Source organism: Lycium ferocissimum, chromosome 3 (assembly GCF_029784015.1).
Source record: "Lycium ferocissimum isolate CSIRO_LF1 chromosome 3, AGI_CSIRO_Lferr_CH_V1, whole genome shotgun sequence".
NCBI classification, from domain to species: Eukaryota; Viridiplantae; Streptophyta; class Magnoliopsida; order Solanales; family Solanaceae; genus Lycium; species Lycium ferocissimum.
In genome coordinates this window covers 69,327,130-69,352,176 of record NC_081344.1, presented here as the reverse complement: position 1 = coordinate 69,352,176, position 25,047 = coordinate 69,327,130, and the positions used below count along the sequence as shown (strand labels likewise).

Sequence of the window (25,047 nt, the reverse complement as noted above, 5' to 3'; positions counted from 1 at the left end):
TGTTTGCTGTCCAGGTTATCTTTTCAATCAGTGGCAACCACTGCACCATAATCAACTTCTTAGTAGATAAAGGAACCCCTAGATATTTAAATGGAAGCTCACCACATGAGTAACCAAGAAGAGATAGTATCTCATCCTGCACAGTTTGATTAGTATCCCCAAATTACACAGAACTTTTCCCTAAGTTAGCTTGAATTCTATTCGAGAAAAGGAGTTGAAATAAAGGTCAAGGCAAAGCCGGATCGCATACCTTAGCAAATAGTAACAGATCATCAACAAAGCTTAAATGGGTGATTTCAAGCTTAGAGCATCTGGGATGGTATTTGAAAGTTTTACAGTGCTTAAGTTCATTCAGATGTCTACTTAAATACTCTATAGCAATAGCAAATAAGTAAGGGGACATTGGGTCCCATTGTCTGAGTCCTCTAGCAGCATCAAAAGGCTCAGAAAGTTCTCCATTGATCATGATTGTATGGTTGACTGTCTTCACACACTCCATCACCTATCCTAGGAATTTATTAGGAAATTTCAGCTCCCTAAGAACTTGTTCTAGGTATATCCATTCAATTGAGTCATATGTTTTTTGGAGATCAATCTTGATGACACATCTAGAGGAAGTATGCTTTCTAGTATAGGCTCTCACAAGTTCATAGGAAGGATGATGTTATTTGATATTTTCCTTCTGTAGGATAAACCCAGCCTGAGCTTCACAAATAAGATCTGCCATAAGAGGTTGTAATCTTGCAGCAAGAATTTTCCCAATAATCTCATAGAGAATAGTGCAGCAGGCAATGAGTCTAAATTCCTTAATTGTAGCAGGTTTTGTTGTTTCAGGGACTAAAGTGACAGATCTGCAATTTATAGCTCTATAGAGTTTCCCTGTGGAAAAGAATTTTTTTACAGCAGCTATAATGTCATCTTTAAGCATGGGCCATGCTTTTTAAAACAACAGTGAATTGTACCCATCAATACTAGGTGACTTGTCATCACCAATAGACTGCAACCCCTTAACAATTTCAAAGATGTCTAGAACTTACATAGTTGTTATTGTTATGCATGGTTTAATCACCTGCCCTTTTCTAATAATCTCTTTATTAACAACAGGCAATGTACGAGAGGATGTACCCATTAAGGATTTATAGAAGTTGAGAATTTCATTGTATTCTATCTCAAAACATACTAGTGTACTAGTGTCCATTTATCTTTCATATAAGGGGTATTTCAATGGATTTGCCTTGGTGTCGGGTTTACAACATTGCATTTAATGATTTGGGCTTGATTCTTTATTATGAGTCAAGCATGTGGATCTTATTGATAAAGGGTGTTAATAAACCACTAAAGGATGTGGTGCAGTGGATGGGGTTGTTCCTCCCTTAATTAGAGGTCTCGGGTTCGAGGACCAGGGTATTGAAACATTCTTGGTAGTTGGCAGGGAACGCTTCCCCGAATGAGCTCTGCGCGGTGCGATTCCGAATTTAGTCGGGCTACAATACGGATACCATATTAAAGTGTCTGGCCATTTCATTTAAAAGATTAAGGTGTTAGAGAGCATATTTTTGCTTAAGTGACTAAAATGCTCCAAACTTGGCACGAATTGCAACTTTAGTCCCCACACTATTGTTGCTCTTCATGACACCCCTAAACTTGACAAAATGGGTTTTAATTCATCCCCGAGCTGCCACATGGCACAGCAAGTGTAGTCACACGCCAACAGGAGCGTGAGAGGACCCACGTCAGTTTTTTTTTTTTTTTAAAAAGAAAAATCAATTTTGGAAAATTCATTAAAAAGTATATTTTTTTTAAAATCAGAAAAAACTAAATTTTTTTAAAATGCGGAAAACCCATTTTTTATAAAACAAATCTGGACTGGATTTTTTCTTAAAAAGACTGGAACTTTTTAAATCTTGAAAAATGAGAAACCCGTTATTTTGAAAAAAAAAAGTAGAAAATTGATTTTTTTAATTAAAAAAACCTGGACTTTTTAAAAATCTGGAAAACTAAATAAACTCATTTTTCTAAAAAAGAATATGAAAAATTGAATTTTTGATTAAAAACATGAACTTTTTAGAAATCTGGCATACTGATTTTTTAAGAATAAAGTGAAAAACTGATAATTTTTTTCTAGATTTAAAAACTAATCTAATTATCTGGGACTATTTTTTTAAAAAAAAATGGGTTTTCCACATTTTTTAAAAATATCAAGTTTTCATTTTTTTTTTAAAATCCATTTTTTATAGACATATTAATTAAAACTATAGTTTTTCAGTTTTTTTTTTAAATCAAATTTTCTAGATTTAAAATAAATATTTCATTGTTCCAGATTTTTTATATTAAAAAAAAAGTCAGTTTTACATTTTTTTTCAAAACAATTTATCTATGTCGAGGACACATAGGATGAAAATGCCATGTGGCATTAATATTTTACACGTGATAGGCCACATAAGCCTTTTATTGTTGATCTTACGTAGTGACTACACTCACTCCCGGTCTTGAGCTCAATGTAATAAAATCCATTTTGCCGAATTTAGGTGTCTTTAAAAATTTATAGTTTGGGGATCAAGCTGAAACGCCAAGTCTTAGAGCAAGATTTTAGTCACTTTGCCGAAAAAAAAAAAAAAAAAAAACTTACAAAATAATAGGTACCTACACTGATCGGATTGAAAAAAGGTTCTTCGCTGGTTATTTTGTCACGCATCTATTATTTTGCATTGAGGTTCCCTTTCATTTTTTAATTATTACCTTTCCCTTTTTTTGGGTTTCTAACTCCTCAAGGGCATTATGCACACATTTAGCTAATTAAGCAGTGTCATGCAATTATTTTTATTGAATAGACATATATATAAACTATATGTGAAAATCTAATAGCATAAAATATTGAATGACACCAGATGACTTGCATCATCTTGATAATGCCTAACCTGACCGCTTGGTCTAAGAATCATGACGACTCGTCGTTAGTTATTGAGTTTTTTGCTCTCATTTTTTCTCTTTTAAATTGTTATCAAAGACAACTATATTGATGTACTTGATCGAATTACTTTTTATTAATATGATCTTATTATAGTAATTGATCATTTGTTCATTTTTCAAATGTTGATGCAGCTCGCAAAATTCTTTTGCATTTACCACGGTATTTTTTTAATCTTCTTATTAGATTGTCTGGCTTCTTTCGGGATCTGCTGTTTCTGTCTTGTTTGTCATGATCGACCAACTTCCGAATAAGTAAATACTACTTGTAAATATGAAGGAACTAAGAATGATCAGAGCATACATAGGCCTTGAGATCGTATCTCATTGCCACCCATCATTAAAGAGAATTTTCACGTGTTTAGCTCAAAAAAAAAAAAAAAAAAAAAATCAGGCTCGCACCTAAGGATCATGTTGAGAAAATAATTAAGTAAATTTTTTTAATAGCTTAAGTTTTTAGATTAGATGATCACACTTTACAACAAATTAACGAAATACTAATTGCAATAGTTAATGGAATTCTACAAATCTATACTACAAAAAAGAAAATCCACACTATTCACTAGCATGTGTTACGCCAAAGTTCAAACTATAAATGTGGACACATAAAAATAAAGTTATTCTTTTCTTTTGAACCATCATTTTAGTGGGAACTGCACCTTTGGGTGAACAAAATGTAAAATTCATAAAATTAAGCATATTTGACAAATTGAAATTAAAAAGAACCTGTTTACGCCGACCTTTAAATGTGGACACATACGATTAGTTGTGTTCTTTTTTCTTTTTTTCTTTTTCTAACGATGATTTTAGTGGAAAGTGCACTTTGGGAGTGAACGAAATGTATTAGCCATAAAGTTATGCATATTTGACAAATGCAATATAAATAATGACATTAATCCTTAATTGACCCCTTCCATTGTTGCATATATTGATCTCCAACAAGAAAAGCTAAAGTTAAACTTCATTTGAGATTTAGATGCTCATCAAACACAAACTCAACTTGTGTAATTAAAGGATAAACGACTAATGTATGTAATTCTATCTTCTTCTTTTTTTTGTTTTTTTTAATTAAAAAAAAGTTTCACTCGGTGTCCGGTACGCTCATTGGGTCCGATTAATTTGAATTCTAGCCGTGTAAGGCTCTTTTATTCAAGAGTAAAGCGCTTCATAACAAGAATTTTTTCATATTGACAGCTCAAATCCAAGATAACTTAAGAGAGGAGGAATCTTATGCATCCCATCACAATCCTGATTGGTGGTTGTAATTCTATCTAATATCACTTAAAAGCAAGGTCTTAAATCATCAAACGTCCTTTTTTTTAATGTATTTTCTTCTCCATTATTTTGATGGAACGCCTACTTGAAAAGATAAAATTAAAAACGAAAAACAAATTTTAATTTAAATTAATACAATTTAGACGTTTGAATTACAAAATATATTAATTTTTCAATTTTTTTGTTCCCCTAAAAAGGTATTCCAACTCATGACGAGAAAAAGAAGGAAAAACAAAACATGGATAGAAGATTCCCAACTGGAAATCTCAGTTCCGTCAAGCCAAAGCCTGAAATATCTCGAGCTGCTGATATTTTTAAAATATTAAATTATTGATTGATCATTTTTTGTGTTATCTTTTTTTTTATGATATTTTTTCCATGAAAATTTCTAATAGAATAAAGGAATTACTCTCATTGTCCCAACTTATGTGTCACAGTTCGGATTTGAAGTCAAACAGTTTAATTTTGACCGTGAATTTGGACATCGAACCTTTAATTTTTTTGAAATAAAATTTACATATTTGTGAATTACATAAAAAGTACTATAACTCACAATAATTGATAATTTAAAATATTTAAAAGATATATGAAAAAATTACGGTCATAGAAAGACTTATTTGAATCTCGAAATCTAAAATGTCCGCCATCAATTGGGACGGAGGGAGTATAAGGATCAGCTTACAGAGTAAATAAAATTTTCTTATTTTCTACTCACCTTTTAGACATCAGAAAATGTGTGAAAAGGCTACTTATCTTGTTAATAGAAAACAATTTTCAATAAAAGAAAATAGTCTCATTCGTACCAAAGACACCCTTAGAGAATTTTCACTTGAAAAGTGATATTTAGCATTATTTATTTCTCACATTTCTTATGCATTTACGAAGATCTAACTATGATCTCGAATGTTCAACTTTTGATTTACCAAAAGTGGTGCTTCTAGTCCATGTTTGGTTAGATCTATACAGAAGAAAATAACAAAAAGATGAAAATCCTTTAAAAAATTCCAAGGATGTTTTCTGTTTTGCTTTCCTCAATTCTAGAATTTTTTTAAAAACAAATCAATAATGTATTTAAGAAAAGCCATCAGTCTTGGAGTTTAAATGATATATTTACTAATCTCAAATCGAAATAAAACTTCACAATTACTTCTAGACTACTGGAATTTGGTTTCTTCTAATTTTTTTTTATTTTTATTTTTTATTGTCCAATTAAATGCCACTTTTGGCAATTGAAGGTAATTTTGCAAATATGAAAATCAAGAGAGGCTAAAGTTAAAAATTTCCTGGGACCATGAACAAAGTTACTTTTTCTTAAAACAAAAACAATTACTTTTGCTTTGTCAAAATGGAGACAACGAGATCAAGAATAATGACCACTAGAATAAAAAGGGCAAAAGACCACAAGAATATATATTGCAAACTTGTCTTTTAAAAGGAGGAGAAAAAGGAGTGTTCAAGAATCAATACAACTCGAAAATTCATATCAGACTTAAAAGTTGACATGATAATCCTAATACGTTTATCAAATATTACGTGTTGCATCGAAGCATAGATGAGCAAGCAAAATAAAAAAGAGAAAAATCTGTCACAGAGCCATCGATTTAAAGTAAAAAGCCTGTTAATGTGAGAGAAGGCGACCTCTCTAAGATTGCCTAATTTCTCTACTTCATTTGATATGATTTGTAAAAAATGTTTGATATTTGTAAACCAAATTTTTAGCAATAGAATACAATTTTATTTGTCTCAACTATATGACATCTTTTTTATTTTGGAAAGTTATAAATCTGTACCTTTTGTATAGATTTAAAAAATTTCAATAATTCAAATTTTTACTATGACATGATGCTTTATCTATCAAGCTACATTTAAACTGTTATTGTGACATTTCTTCTAATATAACAAATATAATTTGCAAATTAAAATTAACATCTTAATCTAATATTGCCTAACCTAATGTAGTATGATAAAATATGACGAAAAGAAGTAACAAGTGGTGGGTTTATATCATTAGCGAAATTGATTTTTTTATGTCAACAACAATAACAACATCATACCTAGTGCCATAAATGGGGTTTGGACAGGGTAGAATGTACGCAAATTTTACTCCGACCCTATCTTTGTGGGTAGAGATGTTGTTTCCAATTGACCCTTCACTCGAAAGAAAAGAAAAGAATACGAAACATGGTAGCAATTAAAAACGACAACAAAATAGCAAGATACAAAATAAATAAAATAACAGATCGTAATGCATATTGACGAAAAAGAAACTATACAATTACTGGATAGTACTATTTTTTTTAAATAATGAGAAGCACAGAGGAGGCTAACCACAATTCTATTGAATTACAAAATTAAATATAACCAAAAAATGAAAAATTCACGAAAACTGAATCTAAAACTTATATATATATATATATATATATATATATATATTTTTTTTTTTTTTTTTTTGGTAACTAAACAATTTATTTACCAACTACCATGTGAGCATAGTCAATCAGCCTGAAAACTTGGACATAGTCCCCATTTTAAGTACATAAACAAACCAACAAAACTAACTAATCGATCATCAGCTGCAGATTAAAGCTAGGGATAGAGGTTCAGCTCTCTTAATCTCCTAGCTAATTTAGGCTTCAAATTTGCTCTAAAAACAACATTTTGGAATTTGGATAACTAATCTCTAACGCAATATCTCTGGCTTCTTTGTTTGACTTGAAACACTCTTTAATTACTCTAAAAGTAATAAAATCTGTACGCGAACTCAAGGCATGCATCATATATGTACGAGTTATTATTTTGGTGATTAAAATGATGACTCCAAATAAAAATACAAACTAATTAACAAATTAAACTATAATAGAATCTAAATACAAGTTATGGAGCACCGTGTCTGATTGGCTAAGTGACTTTTACAACCAAATAAGCCGTATTTTTATAACAAATCCAAGTTTTTTGAACCGATTTTTTATGTTATATCTTACTTCCGATTTCACCTTAAAACATCATTTTGTGCTTAAAAACCCCAATAATAGCTATCTTCTTTTTTTGATAAAAAAATAATTGGACCCCATTTAACTATAGTTTATCTAAAGCTTTACTACTTTTATTTCGTGATTGTGATTATCCTAGCCATACTTCCGATGAGGTTTGAATATACGGAGATGCAAAAAATAAAACTTGACTACCCCCAACTTATTGGTTCTCCTCTTTCTCTCTCTCTCTTTTTCAAATTTTATAAGCAACTACCTGACACGTTCCGGCCATTTTTCCGCTACAAATACCCGCCGGTCACTTTTAATCTACTTTTCTTCTTCTTCTTCTTTTCTTCTCTTCTTCTATAAGCCAATCCAAACGGGCTCATGGACTACTTAAACATTATTTTGGCACTCGTGTCTATTAAACACTCTGGTAAGTGACACAAGAAAAAATATAAATACAGTCAAACCTCTTTATAACGGCACTCGCATTTACCAACACTTCTCTATAACAACCAAGTTTTTTCGAAACCGATTTTTTATGTTATATCTTACATCTCTATAACAGCATTTCACCTATAACAACAACATCCAACTTTATAACAGTACGCTATTTGTAAAATTACCCCCATATAATAGCTATCTTCTTTTTTTGATAATATAATAATTATCCATCTTTATAAAAATAGAATATTTATGATTACCAATAATAAGTGTAGAGATTTTTGACCAAATATTTGATCATTTAATACACTATTTATGACAAAAAAATATCATATGAATTTATATATTTTCATCATAAACGATTTTCCATTGTCATACAAAGTGCGATTAAATTTAGAATTTGACAATTAAAAATAAAAATTAGATTTTTTGCATCTTTTTTGCCTATAACAGTAAAATATTATTTAAATGTCAATGCTATTATTTAAATGAAAATTAAATTTTATTATGTGTCCAACCATTCTCTATAACAGTCAAAATTTTGAGATTCAAGGATGCTGGTGTAGAAAAGTTTGACTGTATTTATCTTTTTTCAGTTACAAAAATCCCTACCTTTGCGCTTCGTTGTCCTCCGTTGAATTCCAGCAGTGTATTTTTTTAAAAAAAATTTAATGTTTTGTTTTACGAGTAAAATTCCAGCACAATTTCACTAACGTGTCCCCCCACCCCCTCTCTTCCTCTCTCTGTAAAACCCCTTCATTTCATCAAATTATTCAAATTCCACACACACAAAATAAAACTACAGCCGTGAGAATAAGCTGGATCATCAGAAGCAAAATTCGCCTGAGGTGGTGGATCCACCGATGGCTGAACCGTCAAGGAAAGTCGATCGCCTGACCTCCTCCTCCTCCTCTTCTTCTTCTTCTAGGTCCGGTGAAGAATCCGTGACTGTTGAGAAGGAAAATAGAGAAGTAATTGGTGGTTCAGTTAACAATGGCGTTACTGACTCTTCAGGTTTGTTTTGTCTAATTGTCTATCTGAAACTGACTCTCTTGTTATTTCAGGATTCTGTCACACCTACAAATAGTACTACATAATTGGAAATTAAACTAGAGCCTGTTTGGATTGGCTTATAAGTTGCCTATAAGCTGTTTTCAGCTTTTTTGAGTGTTGTCCTCCGTTGAATTCCAGCAGTGTATTTTAAAAAAAATCACTTTGTCTTAAAATAAGTCCCCCAACCCCCTCTCTTTCCTCTCTCTGTAAAAATTAATTGTACACACACGCGTTTGGATCATCTTCGCCTTATCTAAAGTCGATCGCCTGACTTATAAAATCAAAAGCACCGACTCTTATAAGCTGTTTTTTTTTAAGCCCATCCAAACAGGCTCCTACTATCCTTTCACTTTTACTTGTCCACTTTTGATTTTGCACGCCCCTTGAGAAATAATAAATGAATGAAGTGCATAATTTACCAATTTACCCATATTAATTAGTGCATATTTTTATTGGATTTGGAAAATGATTTGAAGTGAGTAATTAATACTATGGGTAAAATGAAATTGTCTTGTCTTGATATACTAAAAGTGACAAGTAAAAGCGAAAATCTATTTTTAGAATAATAAACGAGTAAAGTGAACGGAGGGAGTATTACGTATTATATATATTATGACTGTCATTGTGGAAGCTATTTTGTATTTGCTACGTCCCCAAATCAAGTGTCGTACTTCTTCCTTTGTGGTGTGTCCCAAAAAGAGTGTCTCATAACTTTTCCAATTCTAAAATTATACATGATAAGTTTAAGACCACAACATATAAGGACTGCACACATCTTTAATTTAAGATCACAAGATTCAAAAGTCTCCCATGTTTTTTAAAACTTCATGCCCAGTCAAACTAAGACACTTAAATTGCGACAGAGGAAGTAGCATTTTAATAGCCAAAAACTTAAACAAATACTCCCCCGTCCCAATTTAAGTCCCAAAAAGAGTGTCTTATGTTAAAACAAGCTCAAGTTCTGCCATGGAACCTGAAGAAGCTTCAATGAAGGTTCATCAATGGAGAGAAGAGACAAATGTCGGTTAGAGAGAAGAGAGAGAATTGGAGAAATATCTCAACTGATTCAATTGACTAATATGAAAGTTACAGCGGTATATATAAAAATATCTAATCTAACTAACTCCTAATTCACTTATTTGTACAACTCACTAACCGACTTGCTTCAACTTAATTTGCTACAAATCAAACAGCATTATGTACAACTGAGCTTAGCCTATCCTCTATCTACATTTCTAAACTCCCCCTCAAGTTGAGAATGAAATATGTTTTTCATTCCTTACTTGCCAAGTAGGTAATCATGCTGCTGCTGATGACTTAATGCTTTAGTGAATAAATCTGCTGGCTGGTTCTGTGTTGAGATATGACTTGTCTTGATGAGACCTTCTTGTATTCTTTCCCCTTATGAAGTGACAATCAATTTCGATGTGCTTAGTTCTCTCATGATACATGGGATTGGATGCAATTTGTAATGCTGCCTTGTTGTCACAAAACAGATCAACAGGCAGTGTCAAATGCACCTGTATTTCTTTCAACAGCCCAGTCAACCACACTAATTCAGCTACAGTTTGTGCCATGCTTCTATACTCAGCTTCAGCTGAGCTTCGAGATATGGTGCTTTGTTTCTTAGCTTTCCAGGAAATTAGAGATGATCCCAGCTTAATACAATATCCAGTGACAGACTTCCTTGACATTGGGCAGGCTGCCTAGTCTGAGTCACAAAAGGCCTGCATATATTCTCCACTATTACTTGACATCAGAAGCAGGAATAGGAGATGATTAAAGGGTTAAGGAAGCAGTGATATGATTAGAAGCCCCTGTGTCAATTATCCAATAGATTTGTTCAAGAACGGACTTACCTGCCATGTTTGCCACTTCTGACTGATCTGAGGGGTCTGCTTTACCTTTTCCTTTGCTCATCATTTTTAACATCCTCACAATCTGTTCATATTTCTCATTAGTAAAGACAGGAGCAAGAGCAGGAGCAGTAGTACCACCTGTGTTCTGGATGTCTACACCTAAGTTCATGTTAGCATTATGAGCCATAGCAACAACACCTCCTGAGTTCATGTGGGCATTGTGAGCCATGGTAGCAGTATTGTCATATGAACTCTTCTTCCTATTGTTGAACTTGAAATGAGATGAATATCCTACCAGTTTGTAACAACTATCCCTTGTGTGTCCCTTCATCTTACAATAGTCACAAACTAGGTGTGCATTTGTAAACCTCTTTCCTTTTGTGTGAGATGCATTTGCAGTTATTGGACCACTACTATCATTCTCTAATGGTGCTTGCGCTAGTACCCCCTGAATGTGAGCTAGATGCTTTATGAATCCTTTGACTCTCCTCTTGAATGAGCATGGAGTAAGTTTGGTCCAGAATTGGAACTGGATCCATCATTAGAATGTGACTCCTCTGATGAGCATATGTATCATTTAGACCCATCAGGAACTTCATTAATTTCTGCTGGTGTAGGAACTCAACAAATGCCCTAGACTTAGGACAATCACACCCTGGGAATGGTATAACCGACTCAAACTCAGCCCACAAATCACACAGTCTAGTGAAATAAACTGCCACACTAGATGTTCCTTGTGATAAACTACTAACTTCTCTGTTCAAATGATACACCTTACTAGCATTGACTTTGTCAAACCTATCTTTTGGAACATTCCAGATCCTCTGAGCACTTGAGGAGTAAACAATTCCTTTCCTCAATTCATGTGCTACTGAGTTCATAATCCATTGTTGAACTATAGCATTGCATCTATCCCACTGATGTGTTCGAAAAGCATCATTTTCATAATCTTCCTTTTTACAACTGCCATCAATAAAACCTATTTTGTTTTTCACAAGTAATGACAACTTCATAGATCTGCTCCATTCGGAGTAATTCTCAAATCCTATTAGCAATTGGGGAACAAGTGTAACTCCAGGTGTATCAGATGGATGAACATATAGTGGATCAATACAATCAAGTACTTGACTGTTTACAGATGTAGAACCACTTGCGTTCGAGTTAACTACATTAATGGGAGTTTCTGATGCCATTTCAGTTAGCACAAATGAATTAATCAACGATTCAACTTCAATCTAATTGAAATCGAGAAGGAAATTGCAATCGAACAATGAACAGGAAAAATCGATTGCACACAAAGTTTCGCACAATCAGAAATGTGAAGAAAAGAGAGATTTAAAGAGGAATCAACCTTACTTAGTAGCTTCTTGTGGATCATTGTGAACTCAGCTCTGATACCATGTTAACACTAGCTCGAGTTCTGCCATGGAACCTTAAGAAACTTCAATGAATGTTCATCAATGGAGAGAAGAGAGAAATGTCGGTTAGAGAGAAGAGAGAGAATTGGAGAAATATCTCAACTGATTCAATTGACTAATCTGAAAGTTACAGCTGTATCTATAAAAATATCTAATCTAACTAACTCCTAATTCACTTATTTGTGCGGCTCGCTAACCGACTTGCTTCAACTTAATTTGGCACAACTAAAACAGCATCATGTACAACTGAGCTTAGCCTATCCTTTATCTACATTTCTACATCTTATTCTATATTTAGTAAGTTTTGGCTAGTTTAGAACCACAACATTTAAAAGACTACACGCTTCTTTAATTCAAGATCACAAGATTCAAAAGTCTTATTTTGTTTCTTAAACCCTGTGCCAAGTCAAACTAAGACCCTTAAATTGGGACGGAGGGAGTAACAATTAGTATGTCTCAATTTCGAGCAAGTTAGGATCGGCTATATGAATAGATTTGTACTGTTCATGTTGCTCCATTTAAGCTTATGTCACTCTGATATTAATACTACTAGTATATTTTACCCCCTCAGTGTCAATTTATGTGGCACAAAAGTGTAAGAAAGAAAGGAAGACTTTTGAAATTTGTGGTCTAAAACAAATCTTGTTTGTGTGGCTATAAATCATTGCATTAGTGGTAAAAGGGGAAATGTTAAAGTTAAGTTGTCTCTAATTACAGAAATATGACATTCTTTTCGGGATAGACTAAAAAAGGAAAATGTGCCACATAAATTGGAACAGATGGAGTAGCATTTTAGTAGTTGATCATTAAACAAGCAAGCAAACATATAACAAGTATGCCTCAATTTCGAGCAAGTTAGGGGTGACTATATGAATAGATCCGAACGGATCCGTACTGTCCATGTTGCTCCATTTAAGCTTATCCCAGTTTGATATTATGTAAAATAAAATTAAAAATTGTCCATAATTAGAAATTAATACTACTAGTTGCATTATAGTAGCCAAATCTTTAAACTAGCAAACAAATAACAATTATGCAGGGTCGGCTATATGAATGGATTCGGCTATATGAATGGATATGTACTGTCCATGTTGCTTTATTTAACCTTGCCCCACTCTGATAATAATACTAGTATATTTTATGAATTCCATTGTGGAAACTATTTTGTAGCATTTTAGCAGCCAAATCTTTTAACAAGCAAGCAAACCGACAACATTTATGCCTCAATTTCGAGCACGTTACGGTCTCCATGTTGCTCCATTTAAGCTTATCACAGTCTGATATTAACATTACTACTCCTATATTCTTGATCCCCCACCCCCCCCCCCCCCCCCCCCCCCAAAAAAAAAAAAAAAAAAAGAACTACTACTAGTATATTTTATGACTGTCATTGTGGAAGCTATTTTGTAGCATTTTAATAGGCGAATCTTTAAACAAGCAAATAACAAACAACATCTATGCCTCAATTTCAAGCAAGTTAGGGTCGACTATATGAATGGATTCGTACTGTCCATGTTGCTCCATTTAAGCTTTTATCCCAGTCTGGTATTAATACTATTAGGATAGTTTACGACTGTCATTGTGGAAGCTATTTGTAGCATTTTAATAGCCAAATCTTCAAACAAGCAAACAAATAACAATTATGCCTCAATTTCTAACAAGTTAGGGTCGGCTATATAAATGGATCCGAATGGATTCGTACTGTTCATGTTGCTCCATTTAAGCTTACCCCCCAGTCTGATATTAGTACTACTAGTATATTTTACGACTGTCATTATGGAAGCTATATTGTAGCATTTTAGTAGCCAAATCTTTAAACAAGCAAACAAAAAACAACTATGCCTCAAGTTCGAGCAAATAGGATTGGGTATATCAATTTCGGATCCGCACTGTCCATGTTGCTTCATTTAAGCTTATCCCAGTCTGATATCGATACTACTAGTATTTTTACGACTGGCATTGTGGAAGCTATTTTGTAGCATTTTGGTAGCCAAATATTTAAACAAGCGGGCAAATAGATAACTATGCCTCAATTTCAAACAAGTTAGGGTCGGTATACGAATGGACCGAATCTATCTGTACTGCGCATGTTGCTCCATTTAAGCTTATCCCAGTTTGATATTATGTAATATAAAAATAGATAGCACTTGTATCCAAGGGTGTGGCCTAGTGGTTAATGAAGTGGGTTGAGCACTATGAGGTGTGAGGTTCATTTCCTATTAGAGACAAAACACTAGGTGATATCTTTCTATCTGTTCTAGCCTTGGTGGACAGAGTTACCTAGTACCTCTGGGAGGTGGCAGCCTGACAGGTATCCCGTGGAATTAGTCGAGATGCGGGCAAGCTGGCCTGGACACCACGGTTATAAAAAATCCGTCCAATTTATTTTTATAGTGACTAGGCACAAAGTTTAAGAAAGAAAGGAAGACTTTTGAGACTTGTAGTCTAAAACAAGTCATATATATTTGTGTGGCTGTAAATCATTTCATTAAGGATAAAATAGGAAGTTTTAAGTTAACATATTTCTAAATATAGAAATGTATTTTTTTTTTGTTTTTGGGACAGACCAAAAATGAAAGTGTATCACATAAATTGGGATAGAGGAAGTAAAAATAAATAGCACTAGAAGTTATCTATATTTTCTGCTGGCTAGCCTGTCTTTGCAAGTTCAAATTTTTATCTTCATGATTGAGGTTCAGTGGTGGATGTTTGCCTTCGATCTGAACTTTAATACATATTACTTTCTTTGTCTCATTTTATATGAATGTTTTTGACTAGATAGGAATTCAAAACAACAACATACCTAGTGTAATCCCACAAATGGGGTCTGGTAGACAGGAATTTAAAAAGAGAAACAAAAAAAGTCTTTTGATACATAAAAAGAAACCAATAATAGCCATACTAGCAAGACAACAATTTAAAGAGAGATGGTAAGAGTTCTACATGCTCCTTTATCATTGTCGTCTAATAAAAAAAATCAGCTTTTATATTGAGTGGTGTTCCAAAAAGTCATGCTAGTAAAAGCAAAATGGTCATATCAAGATAAAAAAAAGTTTTCAAATATATTTTGGACAAACTAAAAAGGAAAGAAGATCACATAAAATAGGACAGGGCATACTAATTCGGATCATTATTCTTGTAATCATGTAGGAGCCTCCATGTCATTTTTAATGCTTGGCTATATTTTGGACAAACTAGAAAGGAAAGAAGATCACATAAAATAGGACAGGGCATACTAATTCCTATCTTTATTCTTGTAATCATGTAGGAGCCTCCATGTAATTTTTAATGCTTAGCTCTTAAACTCTTGTGGCTCAATTCAAAGGTTTGTGTTGCTTATATCTGTCAAAAATTCTTTTGTTCTCCCTTCTTGTAGACAAAGTAGATGAACACTTATAGGGGTAAGCTTTTTCTTGCCTAATCTTGTTCTTTCAACGTAAGACAGTCAATGAGAAGAGAGGATTTTTACTTTGCAACGACCTGCCTTTTTTCTTTTAAATTTTGAAAAAAGAAAAGCATGTCCTTGATCCGAAAAAAGGGATGGAATTTCTTCAGACAGGTCTCACCAACTATTGCAATGCCAAATTCTAGTTCTATATTATGCATAACCATTAGAAAATGATTGTTTATTAGTTGTGCAAACTGGAAATGCAGTTGAGTACTGTGACTTCCGAAGCTTTTTGAAACGGGCCATCTGAAGCTGACTGCAAGCTTGCAATTTAATATGCTAGGGACCCCTCGGATGGAACTTACCAGAGTAAATACGTTGCCTCAAGAGATTTTTAGTGCTGAGAAGCCACAATCACCTTCAGAACATCTTAAGTTGGGAAGATCAAGAACTGAGACACCGACACATAGTAGCGGGTTTGCTCAAGAGGCAGCAAAAATTTTTGATAATAAAGTTTCCGAACAACAGAAGGTATAATGCAAAATGATTTCATCACATCACATCAAGTTTATGGCATCATTATATTATTTGGTTGTCTATCCTCTGTAGTTTGCCGATAAATTTACTTGATTTTGTAACATACCTTTTTTGTGCATCTTATAAAAAGGATGGATAAAAGTTTCAGTTACTTGTGTGAGATGCGTGTTAACCATTTAAAGTGCTGCAGCTCAAATTGTTGAAGAGAATAGCTACTGTCAAAGATGATGGTACTGTGGAATTTGATATTCCGGGTGATGTTGAAACCACCAGAGTGCTTGGAACTGGATCTGAAAGTGTACATACTGCAGTTGAGGATGAATCTCTTGATGCAACAGAACTTCAATATTTTCCACCTATGCAGATTGTAATGCTTATTGTAGGAACACGCGGTGACGTGCAGCCCTTTACTGCAATTGGCAAGCGTCTGCAGGTACTTGGACATCATTTGGCAAACATATTGTATATGCACAAGTTAAGGGTGTCCCTAGGTTGTAGATACGTATGTATGTGCTCTTTGCATCTCAATTTGGTGATAATGGATTTGCAGATCTTTCTGATAGGTGTGTCTATTTCTCTATGTATTAAATTCTAGAATGGAAATTGAACATGCCACATTTCTTTTTCTGGTTTCCATCTTTTTCTTTTGGCTGCAATGCTAGTAATTGATTCTCCCACATCAGTCGTGGGATGGGTATTTAGACTCCCTATATGGACTTGGGCAATCCTCCCCTCATGAGCTAGCTTTTGGGGTCGAATTAGGCCCAAGGTCCATTTCTTTAACATGGTATCAGAGCCAGGCCCATCCCCAATTCTTTGTTCACCAATGTTGGGCCCCCAAATTATATTGTCCATGCTCTAGTTAACTAGGACTGGGCGTGCGAGGGAGTGTTGATTCTCCCACATCAGTTGTGGGATGGATGTTTGCACTCCTTATATGGACTTGGGCAGTCCTCCCCTCATGAGCTAGTTTTTGAGGTTGAGTTAGGCCCAAGGTCCATTTCTTTAACACTAGTTATTTATAAAGATCCAGCCTTCTGAATGAGATCTTGATAGTCAACATCCTGTACCCTCTCAACCCTGTCCAGATCTTGTTTCATTTCTGCTCGTTGTCTGACCCGAATTTTGTTGTAGAAATTGGATTTGATAACTTCTCGTGAAAAAAGAACTTGTAGTGATTTGTCAGTCCTTGTCATAGTGGAAAGAGTATCATGTGGTCTATGTTAGTTTCTTGACAGAACTGTTGATGCAGGATTTTGGCCATCGAGTGAGGTTGGCGACCCATGCAAATTTCAAAGAGTTTGTCTTGACTGCTGGACTGGAATTCTATCCCCTTGGGGGTGATCCAAAAATATTGGCTGGATGTATGTTCCTAAGTTCCTGTTTGTTTTGTAACTTATCTGGCAATCTATTTTGGGTCTCCTGTCTTGCTTGTCCTTTGTGCTATTGCTGTTCATTTGCCAATGGATGTTTCCTATTTTAAATATATTTTAAACTGCATCGTGATATTGAGTAGCTTATTCATCATAATCTTTTGCCACTGTGCTCAGCCTGAAAGCAATGGTGGAGAACCAGCTTTTTCTTGGTTTACATGCTTATGGAGAACCTTGACATTAAATAACCACGACAGAGAATTTAATGATAAGCATGCACTTCAACTTCTTATTAACTTTTCTAGTTCATATAAGGATCTTATTACATTGCTTAGATGCACTTCATCTTTTTCTTAAAACTCATCACAGCTGTGGTCTGTGGGAGTTTTCACTTTATTCACACTGCACTAAACCACTGCATCATTGCCCCTAGCTTTGCTGTGCCTGCAAATTTTCTTTTTGTGATTTCACTTGGAAAGGAATTTAAGGATTAGTATATGATGTATCTTTTTCCTACATATTATTTGCATGATAAATTTAATACTTGCATTTGTGCTGGTCTATCTGGTGTAGGCATCCGCCATGCGTAAGTAATTAAATGTATAGGTTCTACCACATGATGTCAATTTTCTTTTTCTTGCATCCACAGACATGGTAAAAAACAAAGGATTCTTACCTTCCGGACCTTCAGAAATCCCTACTCAGAGAAATCAGTTGAAGGATATTATATACTCTCTACTCCCAGCCTGCAAAGAACCTGATATGGATACAGGAGTTCCCTTCAAAGCAGATGCAATTATTGCTAATCCCCCAGCATATGGTGAGACTAATTGTTTTTCTACATCTTCTGTACTATTTAATTCATTTCCTTGTTTATATACTGGCTTGCACGGTTGCACCTTTCTTTCCTATTATTGTCATAGTCAAACTCTCCTCTATGCTGATATTTTTTCAAGTGATTTGCATCAAGTTTTTTTAAGAGGCTGAACCAATAGTTTTATAGGTAATAAGAAAGAATGGAAAGATTTTACTCCAGCAGTTTGAATAAATATTTCAGGTACTGACTCAAAAAACACATACTAAGCTCCTTATGTTATTGGAAAGGGCAACTATAAGTGAGTAATGCTTGGACAGAGTAAATTATATTACCCCATATAGTAGGGAAAACGCTCCACCTGTGTGTCAAGCTTGTGGTGTGTCTTTTGCAGCATGCGGTAAAAAAGTTTAAAATATTCTCAAATTTTGCTTCGTCAAGTTAGTGGAGAACAGATCCACTCATACTACATTTGGCAATCAGAGAGACTGTAATCACTGAAAAGAAACTGTCTCGGATAATGTTATTGATTCGAATAGTTATTTGCATATAATGAAAAAAAGTTACTGCTATATTGGAGATTTTGTTAAAGTGCTTATGTTGGATTGGTGTTCATGAACTCGGCGCTTTAACATATGAAAGTAGTAGTGACATATTAATCCAGCAAATGTGTTCAATTAGTAATGTTGTGACTCACAAGTGTGTAGTCGAGGTGTTTATTTCACGTTAAACTTGGAAGATGTGTTTTATGTGCACATCTACCACTATTTCAGATCTGTGAAAATATCATCTTGATTAGGAGTATTTTTTATGAATGATGAATAGTAGTTAAATATTGTTCGTTGGGTTAGAAGCATTATTACGGAGTGGTAAATACACATGATTGACCTTCAAGTTCTAATCATTACGGTTAAAGGCATGGAGTTGGATCTGAAAGGTGGTTGTGTGTGGGTTACAGCTAATAAAATTGAATTTTTAGTTGATATTCACGTTTGTGGCCATTGGGTTTGACATATGAGGCAACAATATAACATGTTCCAATATTGTGCGTGCTTGGCTTAGTTTATTGGTTCATAAAAGACCATTTCAACCCGTTGGGGGCTCCATGTCAAAGCTGTTTTGCTAATTAAACATTTCGGATGTATATAGATGTTCATGTGATGAAAGAGTAGTACGTCCTACTAACATTGAATCCCATTGCAGGGCATGCACATGTTGCAGAAGCATTGAAAATCCCAATTCATATATTTTTCACAATGCCATGGACGTAAGTCTGCTTGGGTAATATAGGCTTCAGAAGCTATTTAGTTTCATTTTATTCACTTCAATTGAGATATCCCTAAGACAAGCTAGATCTGGGCCTTTACTTATCACTAAGTATCATTTTATCTTTTGTACAGGCCAACTACAGAATTTCCTCATCCTTTGTCCCGTGTTAAGCAACCAGCTGGATATAGGGTTAGTGGGATTTTACCATCTGCCTTTTGTATCTTGTGTTTACTTTTTATTTGATGTTGCAAAGCTATGCTGTGCTCTTTTTCTAACTCCCATTCTCATCCTTCCCACTTGAAAGAAAATGGTTGGTTTCTGTTCACCGTTTGCTCTTTTATGAACTTTGCAGCTATCATATCAGATTGTTGACTCCTTGATTTGGCTAGGAATACGCGACTTAATAAATGATGTTAGGAAGAAAAAACTGAAACTACGACCAGTCACATACTTAAGTGGTTCCCAAGGCTCTGAGTTGGATATCCCACATGCATATATTTGGAGTCCTCACCTTGTTCCTAAGCCAAAAGGTATTCATTCTTCAGATTTTCTGTTAATCTGATATACAAGTCCTTTCTCTTTTCAACTTTAACTTAGTTCAGAAGGTCTAATAGTTCATAGTCCAAATACTGTATGGTAAATCCCTTTTCATAGACAGTTACTCCTATGAGATGCCTTGATTCTTTTAATTGAGTTGTAACTCTAGCTTTATACTGTCTGACTTTTGCAGATTGGGGACCTAAGATTGATGTGGTGGGATTTTGCTTCCTTGATCTTGCGACGGGTTATGAACCTCCAGAGTCACTTGTTAACTGGCTTAAAGCTGGTCCAAAGCCCATATACATTGGGTTTGGTAGTCTTGTGAGTTTCTTAAATCCTTGCTTTCGTTATAATTTTTTCTCCATCTCTCCTCTTCTCCCCTCCCCTCGATCCAACAAAAATAAAAAGGAAAAGCAAAGAAAGCAAATTCTCTCCTTATGTAAACATCCGTCGCTTCTTTAGTTCTGTCGAGGAAGCTTTTGAAAAATGGGCTGTGGTGATGTCTTGTTGTGCCCTTGCAGATGGACTCCGGTGGTTAGTGGTTATATGTGTGTAATTTGAACTACAACAACAATTTATTATTTCATTTCAGACGCTTCTCTCCATATTAAGTGCATGTCAAACACAAAAAAAATAATGCAGGCTCGCCAGGAAAGGGTCTGCTATACAAACTATGTCCTAAGCATTTTTAAGATACAATTCGAATAATTATAACTATCATTCATGCTTATCTCGTCCTACAAATCAAATTACTGTTTGATATCCTGACTTTCTTTTTTCTTGCTAAAGATCCATCTTCTACTTTTAACTTATTTTTCTTCAATCTCAGCCAGTTCAAGATCCACAGAAAATGACTGAGACAATTGTTAAAGCACTCGAAATCACTGGGCAAAGGGGAATCATTAATAAAGGATGGGGTGGTCTTGGAGACTGTAAGTTCTCTCCTGTTTTACTTTATTCTGCTTATGAGATTAACCTGTTTGTTTTTCTATAGCACTTGTTTTGATTATTTTGGTAGATCATCTCTTTGAGAGTATATTCTCAGCTTATTTACCTGCTTTTCTTTGTCTCTCCAGTGGCGGAACCAAAAGATTTTGTGTATTTGCTCGATAACTGTCCCCATGATTGGCTTTTCTTACAGTGTGCTGCAGTGGTGAGTCTTTAATACCTTGATTTTTTGTTTCTCTATTCTTTAAGATGTCCATTACTTTTTTCTTTCTTTAAGCTACTCATAATAAGATAAAGGTGGGTTAAGGAAACATAGGAATAGAGGTTCATAGATTAGGTTTTGGGGTTTTTTTTTTTTTTTTGGTTGGTTTTGTTGGGGGGGGGGGGGGGGGAGCGTGGTGTTTGTTGCGCAGAACGCAAGCTGGAGACTGACTGACTGATTTTGAATCGGGACTTCGCAAGTTGCCTGGGCTAGAATCATAAGAGGCTGGATCATAAGTTTTCGCTTGTGTATACGCTGGACTGTTTGGAAAGGAAAGGGGTGGAATATTTGAGAGAATTGAGAGTCTTATTCATAAGATCAGGAGCTCTTTTTTTTTTTTTTTTTTCTTTCTTTTCTTATATCAATTTAAGATCGATGAAATATTCCCCGTGGTATTTCTTAATATGATTATACTTCTCTTTCTTTGGCAGTGCATCCATGCTTTCTTTAATATTGATTTCTGAATTATTAAAAAAAGGGTCTGTGTGCATATGATTTGCTTTTCCATTTCTAAAGCTTCTAAGTTTGAAGATTTCTCTGACTCTTGTCAATGTCTCCTCCAACTGGAGTGTATTATTCTAGAACACCGGTCAGCCCAGATATGTAATGTTAATGTGATAGAGCAATTGTTTGGACTAGAAATAAGTAGTGCCTTTTTTGCATTTTTAGAATGTGATAAAGCATTTAGCTCTCATCATAATCTTTGTGCCACATCCTTTCTCTTTTAATTCTGTCAATTGATAATGGGACAGATAGGATATTTTGTTGCAATTTCAGGTCATATTCCAATTAAAAACACTATGAGTTTGGTTGGGTGGGTGAATTGGGGACTTAATATTTTATTGTGCTGTTAAGCTATGAACTGCTATGGACTATGGAGTGAGGGGTTGGATCGATGGGCTATTTCAAATCTCTATTGCTTCATAATAATGCAATCTGCTTATTTCAATGAATTACTGTGCTTCAATTGAAAAATTCGTCCAACTCCATTACGGTGAATCTTTCTCATTGAAATAGCTACTGATTTTGTGATGGAAGTAAAGGACCTATATATGTGATACCAACTAATTAAGATTAAGGCACAGTTATTGTTAAAACTTACATTAGCTCTGGTGCTAGTCAGCATTTTTGGTCTGCTTAGAGACTTGTACGTCAATGCTGTAGAGATAAGTGTGAAAGTCAGGAACTCTAGTTTTAGAAAACCTTTAATTACCCGGATAATTTTCCTTTCAGGTGCACCATGGGGGTGCCGGAACAACTGCTGCTGGTCTTAAAGCTGCGGTAATATTTCAAACTTCTGTTGTATGTTCATTTTCCTGCTAATATCTTTTTGGTTTGCTTGTAACTTATCACCTTTATTCGATTACAGTGTCCAACAACTATTGTCCCTTTCTTTGGCGACCAGCCATTTTGGGGCGAAAGGGTGCATGCCAGAGGTGTAGGCCCTTCACCCATACCAGCTGATCAATTTACACTTGATAAGCTGGTTGATGCAATCAAATTCATGCTTGATCCACAGGTATTTTACGGGAATCTTTAGCAGGGATAATAGCACTTTTGGTCCCTTAGTTATGGATAAATTCTGATTTTGGTCGTTCTGATATATGAATCAGCATATTTAACCTTCAATTAATTTGAATGTGTGCTTTTGGTCCCTTTATGGACGAAATATGTCAAATTTAGACTATTTTTAGAAGTATGTCCCCCCTCAAGTATGGATTAACAATACAAGTTTTAACATAACACTAGGGTAATTAAATGGTAAAACATTTAATACTTCAGGAGATTTGATTATTCACAAGCAAAGGGATCAAAATTGCACATTCTAAGCAATTGAAGGTTAAATGTGCTTAGTCAGATATTGTAAGGACTATGGACTAAAATTTGAACTTTCCAATAACTAAGGGACCAAAAATGCTATTAATACCTTATACTGTGATCCGATAAAGTTATGTGCCAAGTGTTTGCTCGAGTCTTTACAATAGTCTACAGTTGTTGGAGACATAATTAAGTAAATAAAAATGTAATCTCTCTAATAGCTTCAGCTTTTAGATGAGATGGTCACATACACTACAGTATGGTAACAGAGCATACAGAGGTCCTGGGTTCTAGTCTCATCTGCGACCTATTATATTAAAAAGGTTTTCCATGTGCTTGACTTATCCTCTTATTTCAGTCATGAACTATTTCGGATGTTTGAACCAATGAGCAAAGCTCGAAAAGTTTCTGATATGAACTAGTGAGATGGTCCCACACTTAACAAAGATAACAAGAAACTTTGACTTTTGGTGAGGTTATAATGTGCTATCTCGGCTGAAAACTTCTCCTCTTATTTCATTTGTGAACTATTCTGGATGTTCTAATCGCGAGCAAGCTCGAAATGTTTTTATTATTAACTAGTGAGATGATGCACAGGTGAAGGAGCGGTCGGTAGAGCTAGCCAAAGCTATGGAGAATGAAGATGGGGTCACTGGAGCAGTAAAAGCCTTCTTTAAGCAGCTACCACCCAAAAAACTCGAGCCTGAGCAGTCATTGCCTAAAGAATCAAGTGTCTTTTCAATAAGAAGCTGCTTTGGCTGTTCCTAGACCTGAGTGGTAAAAGATGTACTCCTGTATTTGTGCATTCTTCTCTAGTAACTATTGTGTATCCCATTCTTGTAATTATGTATTATTATTTATATGTATTGCCACCGGTTATCTTCTGCCAGAAAGAAATTATGAGCCGGTCTATGCCGACCCCAACTTGCTTGGGATTGAGGCGTAATTGTTGTAATCATCACTCTTCCATGAATTTACTTGCACATTGCTTCCCCCAAAAAATACCAATTGTATTTCATCAAAGAAGAACCCAGGTTGTAATGACAGTTCCAAATTTTCCTAGAATTTATCCTCCTTCATGTTTTTATCGTCCTTGTACTGACATGATCTAGTCCTCCTATGACTCTTAACTATTTTGCAGAAACTTAGGCCATGTTTCCATCTCTCTATTTTAAGCACTAGCACCTCTTGCGCCTTCCGATTTTGTGCTTTGATTCTTCCAATATATTTAGCACGAATGTGTTATTTTATCTGGTGATGTATTGACAAGATAAATGTTGTAGAAATATGGATGTTAATACGGATATATACCAATTGAAAAAACACTTTTGACAAAATGCGCAAGCACGCAGAGAGGAATGGGCGTAGGTATCTAAGATTGTTACATCATTTCTGTTTGTAGGGTGTCAATGTGACTAACTGAAAGTGATAAAAGGCAACAAGTAGACTTGAAATCTCTCACAATCAATGAGGAACAGAACACATATAAGCTATGATAATATTAGTTGGAATTTGTGTCAAGAACAGAACACTATATAAGCAATGTTAATATTAGTTGGAATTCTGTAGGATTGAAGGAACCTGAACATAGTGAATTGGATATAAGATGATACATATAATAGACTCGAGCTCATCTCAGATTGAGGGTAGTCAACTGATTGATTTATTTGTGGTTTCTTTTTTCTTTTCCTGAATTGATGACAAATGGCTTGGCCATCCGTTTGCGAGATTTCTAGGTGTTACACAATACTGGATAATTCTGCCCATCAATCTTCAAAAAATCACCTAATTTTTTTGTTTCCACCTCTTTTTTTAACCTTGGTTTCCCACATTCTTTATTGGGAAAATAACCGTCTATGACTATTTAGGAAAAATAATTACCCGAAATAGCCCATATTTGTGAAATTACTCAAAATGGCCCAATTTGTACCCCTCACTTTAAAAGCTTGTTGTATATTTGTACCTTCACTACAATTGAAAAAATGTTGTATATTGTTGTATACAATTGAATTTTCTTGGATATAAACACCTCTTATACATTATTATACACTCCATACATTATAAATACACTTTTATACAAGATTGATACATTGTCTACTCCAGATGT

The 25,047-nt window shown here is 34.6% G+C and overlaps 1 protein-coding gene and 1 pseudogene across 1 annotated transcript; one reads left to right on the top strand and one right to left on the bottom strand.

The window, feature by feature from the left end:
• Positions 1 to 25,047, bottom strand: part of LOC132049041 (protein SULFUR DEFICIENCY-INDUCED 1-like) — an 86,369-nt pseudogene that overhangs the window by 43,355 nt on the left and 17,967 nt on the right.
• Positions 8,421 to 24,005, top strand: LOC132050581 (sterol 3-beta-glucosyltransferase UGT80A2-like). Its single transcript, XM_059441934.1, has 14 exons — positions 8,421 to 8,675; positions 15,723 to 15,910; positions 16,107 to 16,349; positions 17,169 to 17,280; positions 17,939 to 18,109; positions 19,307 to 19,370; positions 19,504 to 19,561; positions 19,725 to 19,902; positions 20,103 to 20,233; positions 20,742 to 20,844; positions 20,989 to 21,065; positions 22,356 to 22,403; positions 22,492 to 22,641; positions 23,538 to 24,005. The coding sequence occupies exons 1-14, from the start codon at positions 8,525 to 8,527 to the stop codon at positions 23,706 to 23,708; spliced, it is 1,845 nt and encodes a 614-aa protein (XP_059297917.1). The 5' UTR covers positions 8,421 to 8,524; the 3' UTR covers positions 23,709 to 24,005.